The sequence below is a fragment of the Oncorhynchus clarkii genome, chromosome 5 (genome assembly GCF_045791955.1).
Source record: "Oncorhynchus clarkii lewisi isolate Uvic-CL-2024 chromosome 5, UVic_Ocla_1.0, whole genome shotgun sequence".
Taxonomy (NCBI): Eukaryota; Metazoa; Chordata; class Actinopteri; order Salmoniformes; family Salmonidae; genus Oncorhynchus; species Oncorhynchus clarkii.
The window spans coordinates 74245413-74255682 of NC_092151.1; the positions used below are offsets into that span (position 1 = coordinate 74245413).

At 41.1% G+C, this 10270-nt stretch overlaps 1 protein-coding gene across 1 annotated transcript in view; it reads right to left on the reverse strand.

The window, feature by feature from the left end:
- LOC139409382 (carboxyl-terminal PDZ ligand of neuronal nitric oxide synthase protein-like) overlaps nt 1-7325 on the reverse strand; it is a 170725-nt gene extending 163400 nt beyond the window's left edge. Inside the window, exons 1-2 of the mRNA XM_071154462.1 lie at nt 6632-7325; nt 6318-6389 (exon numbers count right to left, since the gene is read on the reverse strand). Of these exons, the coding sequence (XP_071010563.1) occupies nt 6318-6389; nt 6632-6736 (177 nt within the window). The 5' untranslated portion in view covers nt 6737-7325. The remainder of the gene's footprint in view (nt 1-6317; nt 6390-6631) is intronic.
- Nucleotides 7326-10270: the final 2945 nt, after the last annotated feature.

Below are 10270 nucleotides of genomic sequence, written 5' to 3' on the forward strand. Positions count from 1 at the left end.
GAAAATGTGAACTTGTGCCTTAATAATAAACTGGTATGCCATCTGTAAATATGAATAAAATGTTTAAATTACGAGCTTAGTTGGTTTAGCCACGGAAAAAGTCAGGAACCTTCCTCCTAGCTATGATTGGCTGAGATAATGGATGGGCTGGGCATGCCGAGAGATGAGTTCGGATTGGTCTGCAATGTAGCAGGCTTCTGTCTAACATGAGCTGCTCAGTATATGTAGATAATCCTTGATACAAAATACGGCTTTTTTTAAAGATATACAGTGCCTTGCGAAAGTATTCGGCCCCCTTGAACTTTGCGACCTTTTGCCACATTTCAGGCTTCAAACATAAAGATATAAAACTGTATTTTTTTGTGAAGAATCAACAACAAGTGGGACACAATCATGAAGTGGAACGACATTTATTGGATATTTCAAACTTTTTTAACAAATCAAAAACTGAAAAATTGGGCGTGCAAAATTATTCAGCCCCTTTACTTTCAGTGCAGCAAACTCTCTCCAGAAGTTCAGTGAGGATCTCTGAATGATCCAATGTTGACCTAAATGACTAATGATGATAAATACAATCCACCTGTGTGTAATCAAGTCTCCGTATAAATGCACCTGCACCGTGATAGTCTCAGAGGTCCGTTAAAAGCGCAGAGAGCATCATGAAGAACAAGGAACACACCAGGCAGGTCCGAGATACTGTTGTGAAGAAGTTTAAAGCCGGATTTGGATACAAAAAGATTTCCCAAGCTTTAAACATCCCAAGGAGCACTGTGCAAGCGATAATATTGAAATGGAAGGAGTATCAGACCACTGCAAATCTACCAAGACCTGGCCGTCCCTCTAAACTTTCAGCTTATACAAGGAGAAGACTGATCAGAGATGCAGCCAAGAGGACCATGATCACTCTGGATGAACTGCAGAGATCTACAGCTGAGGTGGGAGACTCTGTCCATAGGACAACAATCAGTCATATATTGCACAAATCTGGCCTTTATGGAAGAGTGGCAAGAAGAAAGAAATTTCTTAAAGATATCCATAAAAAGTGTTGTTTAAAGTTTGCCACAAGCCACCTAGGAGACACACCAAACATGTGGAAGAAGGTGCTCTGGTCAGATGAAACCAAAAAATTGAACTTTTTGGCAACAATGCAAAACGTGATGTTTGGCGTAAAAACAACACAGCTCATCACCCTGAACACACCATCTCCACTGTCAAACATGGTGGTGGCAGCATCATGGTTTGGGCCTGCTTTTCTTCAGCAGGGACAGGGAAGATGGTTAAAATTGATGGGAAGATGGATGGATCCAAATACAGGACCATTCTGGAAGAAAACCTGATGGAGTCTGCAAAAAACCTGAGACTGGGACGGAGATTTGTCTTCCAACAAGACAATGATCCAAAACATAAAGCAAAATCTACAATGGAATGGTTCAAAAATAAACATATCCAGGTGTTAGAATGGCCAAGTCAAAGTCCAGACCTGAATCCAATCGAGAATCTGTGGAAAGAACTGAAAACTGCTGTTCACAAATGCTCTCCATCCAACCTCACTGAGCTCGAGCTGTTTTGCAAGGAGGAATGGGGAAAAAATTCAGTCTCTCGATGTGCAAAACTGATAGAGACATACCCCAAGCGACTTACAGCTGTAATCGCAGCAAAAGGTGGCACTACAAAGTATTAACTTAAGGGGGCTGAATAATTTTGAAAGGCCAATTTTTCAGTTTTTTATATGTTAAAAAAGTTTGAAATATCCAATAAATGTCGTTGCACTTCATGATTGTGTCCCACTTGTTGTTGATTCTTCACAAAAAAATACAGTTTTATATCTTTATGTTTGAAGCCTGAAATGTGGCAAAAGGTCGCAAAGTTCAAGGGGGCCGAATACTTTCGCAAGGCACTGTAAACGTAAGCCATGGAGAACCATAAAAGTGTTGCTACTGATCTCAACAACATTGGTGCCCAGAATTTAGCAGGCGATATTGACAAAGATCAGTGAGAAAAAGTTGTGATGGACTACTTTCTGCACACGGTCAGTGTGAACCAGAGTGACTTGACACAACAACGAGGCAAACAAAAAAGCAATTTTCCCACACAACATCTCTCCTTCTCACTATCACGCATTAGTTTCGCTTCCCCACCCGACATTTGTTTAAAGACCCGACGGAGCTCATCGCCTTGTTGAATTATGCAGAAACGGGCAGCGTGGGGGTCATGTAATTGATTCTGTTGGAAAGGGGAGATACTGTGCTTTACAATGGTATTGACATTACAGTTGATCTGGAAGTATTACGTTTTTGGGGCGCTAAAATAAGGTAAATTGTACGGACCAAGGCGATGTACAAAAGTGAGTGAGTTTACATTAGCTACATTTTCAGATATTATACGTTTCTAATTTTGTCAGAAAGTCATGTTCTTTGCAGGTTAAAGCATTCTGTTAGCCAGCTAGTGAACGTTAGCTTGCTGGCTCACTAGCTAACGTTACGTGTATGATCTGTGTAGTAATATTATTTGTATCTCAGAAATCCATTTGCATTGCTAGTTATAGCCTAATGTTAGCTAGGTTTAGCTACCTGAAGATTCATACCACAACATTTCATGTGGCTAGCTATGACAATCAGTTTGTATTACTAGTAGTTCATTGCTTAGCTAGCTAGTTAGCCAAAGACTCCACTTTGCCAGATGATTTCATTTTTATATAACTAGGCAAGTCAGTTAAGAACAAATTCTTATTTACAATGAAGTCCTCCCGGGGAACAGTGGGTTAACTGCCTTGTTCAGGGGCAGAACAACAGATTTTTAGCTTGTCAGCTCAGGGATTTGATCTAGCAACCTTTCGGTTACTGGCCCAGGCGACCGTCCGCCCCACTAGGTGACCAGCAGCCCCATAACCCATCAAGTTAGCCAGGAGTGTCTGGGGTTGATTACGGCCATCTATTGTAGTATTTCATGAACATGTGTACTTGTCTAGACAATAGTGAACCATCCACTCAGCTATGTGGCTGGGGGGTGGTTATAGCATTTCTTTCACATGACCCATCAATTTAGACAAGTGTGTCTGGTTGGGGTGTGCCGACATGACCATACTCGTATTCATAATCGTATCCGTAAATTGACAGTTGATATTTGGATCGGATGATACTCATGATCAGTGGTGTGTTTTCATGGACGCCAAGGGAAGCTAGCCCCCCCCCCCCCACACAATTTTTTTTAATTTTTAACAAACATATAAAATACTTTATTTAGTCTCTCTATGTTTTCACAATTGTCCTTCAATTCGCAAGAGCCTGATTGTATCTCAACGGAGAAAGCATCCAAGCGAGTGAAACAGTGCCCCTCAGCCTATACATACAGAGACAATCTATCTGATTCTGTCCTGTCATAAAGAGTATGACATTGTTGAATGAAAGGGAAGCCAGCGAGCATTTGACATCCCTCAATACAAAAAAAGTATAAAAGAATAGCCAATCAGCACTGAGATAAACTGAGTGAGCTCAACTGTCAACAGTTTTGACGCACCCAAAAGAAATCAATAAACTTTGATTTTATTTGATATAGTGTGGTTATGACGGTAATGTGAAGAACATCATGACCTGCACAAAAGTCAGATTAGGATATAGGCCAAGGACTAGATAAAGGGTATTTTTACCTGGAGATTTGTCTTATTGTAGGCTACTACTTTAACCTCTTTTAGTCTTGAAAACTTTGGTTGTTTACTACAATATCTAACTCACTCTGTTTTGCAGATGGCCACATATGTGAATCCTTAAAGAGATGGGTGGGGCTAAGGCTTAAGAGGGTGTGAATGGTGCTGAATAGGTGTAGACGAAGAGCTCTCCAGTAGGTGTACCAAAACATTTAAGGAACATTTTCTCAAAAGGCGGGTTACAAGTGCAGTGTATGATATACCATTTTGTAGCTCTGAGTCTCTACTTTTATCCAATGTAAAAAACACAATTTAAATTTTACTACATTAGACCCAATCGAGGCAGTCGGTCACATATGGATAAACTGATGATGATGTTTCAAAGGGCATCAGAGCATCATCTAGACAGCCGAATTAGAAGCTAGTCATAGTCAATTGATGTATTCTGGAGCAGTGGAGCTCTCTTCTCATCCTTGGTCTGTCTCTAATCATTTCCTTCTGCTGGTCTATCAGAGCACCATCAATTAACCCAGCTAAAGCAGATTAATGAGAAATGAATCCCTTTAAGATACTGCAAAGGTCTCTTCTCCTCTGAAGAGCTGCAGCTTCAGTACTGAGGCTATACAGGGAGGCTAAGTTAAGATGTAGAGCCTGATTCTCTTCCCCTTCTACTATTTATCTCCCAGCACAGATTTCTCATAATGCTCCAGTGTAAATCATTCATATAAAATTTCATTTAATACTCAGTGAAGAATGGATTATTTGAAATATGGGCTCTCTGCAAAAGTGTGTGTGTGGATGACTCGTATGTGTGTGTGCGTCAGTGGCACAGCACAGTTTTGCGGGGCTCCCCACAAGGTCCGAGCAAGGCCCCCTCATAATATGTTTGCTGTTTGAGATGCTGTGGCAGCAGCTCTTGCGCTGTCTAACAGTTTTCCATTAAACGGCTCTGTATATGTATGCTGTATGCATGATAAATAAGATAGGCCTACATAACGAATATACTGTACATACGTGCCCATTTAATTCCACTAAATTATGAAAATGAATTTATAGACCAATAAGCATGACCAATCAAATGTATTTCCATTGACTGGTATTTCATCAATCAATAGGCTAAAAAGCATTATTTCCCAATAGGATTTTTTCTTATTCCGGACAATTGGCATTTCCTGGCTGTTCTATTTTTTTATTGGTTACCAGGTATGGCAGTTCTGATAGGTGACACACACACTATCAACAAGTTGCTTAGCAACCGCAATGACACATGACTCAGGGAAAAAAGCTGATGAACACTAATTTGCTGCTAGACTAGCGAGATAAGTTAACAGTGAGACAAACCAACACAGTTATTTTACAACAAGCCTACATATTGACCTTTAAACTAATACCATACTGTTCAATACGAACAAAGTACACTATTTTTATTAGGAGTACACTGTACTTACAGGAATAATTACACAGTAATAAGTACACCGCAATGTAAAAATGTGACATGAAAGTTTAAAGTCCATACGAACAGTCTGTCCAGAGCTCGCATACCAGGCCCAGATGCCTGTTTCCGTCCTTTGTGTTGACCAGGCCCGTTTTAACTATTTTCACACAGTAAGAGGTAGATCCTTTTCTGCTGCCAACAACAACAGCTGCTGATTTGCCCCAGCAGGGGTCCGCACTATGGGCAGGGGGTCTCGGCTTTCAAACAATTAATAGGATCATTTGCACCTTGCGTGTATGTGTGTGCGTGTGTGTGTGTGTATGTGTGTGTGAGTTGACTAGACAAGAGAACATCTGAGGAACAATGTCTAAAAATAACAAACAATGATACAAAGCCCCGTTGTGTGGTGGGAGTATGGAAGAACTCTCTCATCTCTCTGATATTCCACATATTTGAAAAACACAGATAAAAAACTTTCTCCTGAAGAGAAGTGATATTCCATAGTAATCTTTCTTGAGATAAAACTCAAACTGCACACACACTTACAAGAACTTGTAAGCCAGGGCCATGAGCAAATATTGACCCTATAACCTTTGCTTGTACTGGTTAAACAGTAATGACATCGCCTACCTTCACCAAACAGCCAGAATGATCAGGATATTCAACAGGACATAAAACAAGTAAATGGTCACAAGACAAGAAACACAGGATGGTGGTGAATATTGAGATCAATATTTTAAGATGAACATAGGCTAACGATCAGACAATATAAGACCAATGAAGAGCACGAGACCGCGAAACGTTTCTATAAAGCATTTCCACCCCATTGCCTCACTTCAAAAAGCGGCATCCCTGATCACCGTCCGACCGCATGGACCACATGAGAACAAGAAAAAACGGCCCGTACAATTTTCAGGAGCCTATAAACCCGAGTAATATATTTTGCTTAACGAGTCCGATGTAGTTCTGCAAAGCAGAGTCATTTGTCGATTGATTTGTCACACTTTCTAGTGGCGTGGTAAATTACGCTGGAGCCGGTACGCAGCCAGGCCACCCAGATATAAACACTTTTATAAGCGCATCTGTGCTTAGTTCTTTCACGTTCTTCTTGTCATCAAATCCAGCCAGATTTATCGCATGGCCTAGCCTACCTACATGGGCATTATGGCATTGTTTCTCAATGGAACATCAGTAGCCGAGATCGGTGACTAGTTTGTTTGGATGAAGGGCATAACTAACCCGTATTCTTCTCATAGCAGCCACGATCTCCACTCTGCTGTTCGGCCGCGCCACGTCCAGACTGCCGATGTACTGGTTAGGAACAAAACAGAAAGCAATTATATAAATGTTACCATATTTGTTTTTACTACTGCGATATTCAAACAACAATATTAACAACATTAACGTGGGAAACGTAGAAGGGGATTAGCCCAGGATATAGCCTAGGCTGATACTTAGCAAACCTTATTAAGCAAAATCAAACATTGGTTTGTCAAAAGTTAATGATAGTTTAGCAAATAATACCAATACAATAACATATACAAACAACTCACCTTGGCTTCGAAGTTGATCCCATGTTGGAATGCTTCCTCGTTATGCAATGGAATTCTCAAATCATGGCCATCGTCAACAAGATTGTACTTTGTTTTCGCTGGCATGACTGCCGACTTTCCGTTTTCGCAACACACGGAAAGGAATTTAACGTTACTTGTTAATCCAAAACGCTGCCAGACAAAAATCAGGAGTCCCAAATTCCTTAATTCCAGTGGTCCATCGTAGCAACTGGACTCGTCCCACACCTGAGTGTCACACTAGTATATCCAGTGGGCTAGGTGTAACGAACGTTAACTTTGTATCTATTGCTCACGCAAGTAGGCTGGCTTCCCGTTCTGATAAAAAACAATCGTCGCTCTCTTGCGAATCAACTCACTTCCAAAAATAAGTAGCCCAAGGTTACTTCCAACAACGTAAAAGCACTTATAACCAAAAACACTATACGCAATAGTCCAAATTTGTGCTTTTCTGGTCTTGCCGAATTTCCCCTGCCGAACTTCACTACAGCGCCATGACCAGCCTCTTCACTCTCTCCCACGGATTCTCAAGGCAGATCGGGATTGGAGGAATCTGGGAATTCCACCTGTTTTCATTGGAACAGAGTTACATCATGGAATAGTAGGAGGGAGAAACGCTCGAACTCAGCCCCAGGAAAGCCGTGAATGTCAACCAGCAGTTTAACGTGAAGGAATTGTTGCTCTTTCGGTCCAACTTTCCTAAAACCTATGTAGTTACATGGTAGTGATTAATGAGTTACGTAGGCATGTAGGCGGCTACAGTGTAGACCTACTTGCAGTGTAGGTGCACACTTTGGGGCGGCAGGGTAGCCTAGTGGTTATAGCTAGTAAAATAAAGGTTTAACAAATAATAAAAACTGTAGGCCTACGTATAACTGTTATAACACCTGTTTGAAGTTTGTATAAAATTAAAACACATTGTTATGCTTATGCATTGCATTACTAAACCAACTCAAACTAAGTGTTTGTAAATTCTCCCTCACCCAACAATGTTTTAGATCAGGTATCTTTATTAGACGTTAAATTATGATTATGTAGAATAGTGGTGTTGTTTAGGCAGATATAAGATAGGGTGATAGCAATGGATAAACAGCTGCTTGAGATTTAGAAAGAGCAAGACTACCTACTAGTGGTCACCTAAGCTAATGACTGTAATATGGCACTTATTATGCAATGCAGGCAATATTCTGTATATCATGCTCTGTACATGAAGTGCACGAATGCTGCTTGGTGTTGTATAATGCAGAGTCCACCTGTGTCACCTGCACTGCAACTTACAGTAAGAAGCAGTGCTCTGCTCCTTAAGGTGTCTCAGATGTGTGGGGAATTGGAGCAGCACTAATTCACATTCTCAACACTTCACTGGCAGAGGCTAAAAGCTGTCACTGTACTGACTAACTTGTCTGAGGCTGCATCTCAATAGTCTTAAGTGGCTTCATCTCCTCATCTCATTAATCATCAGCATGTTGTCCCAAGCAGTGAAATAGATAATTGCAGTAAAGGCGTACATCTAAAGTCTAAAGTCGATTCCTCTCCTGGGTGAAAATCGTATGGATAATTTAGGGATGCCTTGGGCCATCTGTTATCACCTATCCTGTGCTTTCAGGTCAGTGTGGATGAAGGAAAGGAGAGGAAGCAACTTTAGACTATTCGAAGCAGCCCAAGTCTCACTAGCCCTCTCTTGAAATAACATCATGGATAATCTCCCTTTAGTCTTTGGTCTCCATTTCCATCTGTGTGTGCTCAATACTGTGCTGGCTTTGAAAGCATACTATGCTCCCAACATCAAGTGGATTTTGGACATCAGTCATTATGCTTCCTGATTCTTTAGAAGAGGGATCTCTGATTCTGCCGTCACTGACCATTTCTGCGATTAGGCTACTGCTGCTGATTATCAGCAACAATTATTCCTACCTCAGGTGGTTCTACATTTTCTAGTGCATCTAAAATGGCTATGAAGTAATAAACTTGTGATCATTTACAGTATTGAATGTGCTGTGATACACGTAGTGTTTTAATTAGTGTGTTTAGCTGTGCAGGCTGAGGATGTCTTCGGTGGCAGTGGGTCAGAACAGAAGAGAGGCATGCTGGTCCGTTAATAGCCCCTGCTGCTGCTATGAGCTCCATTCCACACACACGCACACATACACACACAGCTAGACCAGGAGTCTTTTAATCTGAATTAATCATGGCATTTCTTTAAGAATGTGGGGCAAGTGACACAAGCAGGGGATGGACCACTCCCCAGAGACAAGCAGAGATAGATAGAAGAGGAGGAGAGAGAAAGAGAAAATAATAATAAAATGATTGTGCCATTTCCCAATCTCATGTTCACAAAAAACAGACAGAGTTTAGAATAATGTTACATTTCATTTGCTGCTTTCCAAATCCCAAGGACATTGTACATGGGAAAGATGAGAGAGAGACAGAAAGAGAGAGAGAGAGAAACACAGAAAGAGAAGTGGAAAAACTGGTTTCAATGAGGGGAAGCTGGAGATTTACTGAGTTAACTGGGTGGATGAAGAGAGCGTAAAACATCCAATATCATCCAATATAGTCAGTCAAAAGGCAAAATTGTCAAAAAATCTTTTAACAGATGGTTATTGCCGTGGCCCGGTATGCAGGAAGAACATAAACTGTTATGCAGTTTTAAGAAACACAGAGACTCATTCACACCACATTACTCTCTGGTCCTGCAGATGATTAACCTGGGGTGCTTTTATGCAGTCACTTCCTTGTTTGCATGCAGTACATCACTTGGAGAGCTGGAAGTGCCTTTGTGTGCAATAATATAAAGCTTTTGAATATAGATGCAGAAAGGATTTGAGCAATGACGTGTCTTTCACATTGTTAATTAACCCCAAAGATGAGCGACCATTCAAGCACATATTCCATCCTGCTATCTGAGAAACATAGACACTCTTTTTCTCTCTCTGTCTCTCGCTCTTCTTTTCGCTCTCTCTCTCTTGTCTCCTTACTCTGATGTAATGAATGAGAAGCTCCTGTTCAAGGTTCACATTGTGGGTGTAATATTACTTGCTCCCATAGGGGCACAACAACTGCAGAGATTAACACAAGTCAGCACTCAGTACAGAGACAGACTGATGACATGATGACAAATGGAAGGTATCATTAAGGCATTAGTCTAAATTCTCTCTCTCTTTCTCTCTCTCTCTCGCTCTCTCTCTCAATATTTTTTAACGCACCATTTAAGCTACTCTGCCTTTCTCATCTGCTCACTTGGATCTACACACAGAGAAAGAGGGGTCCACAGGGTATGAATATATGTTTTCAGTTAGGCCTGCGTGTACAGCACTACAAGATGGAGTCTCTCCACAGGAGATCTAAGGCCGTGATCATTGTAATGTATTTTTTGTAATTCTGTGTGGGCATCATTCTAAACTCTGTCTTTTCCCTCCAACTGCAACCTACTCTACTCTAAAATTCACATAATGAGTCTACCCAGAGGTGTGAGAGAAAAGAGAAAGAAAGAGAGGCTGGGAGAAAGAGGAGGGAGAAAGAAGAAGAGGGGGACTGGCGAAAGAAAGGGATGCTCTGATTGACGATGATTTGCCTTCGATCTGCACACTCTTTAGCTCACACAATAGACAGCCATCTACT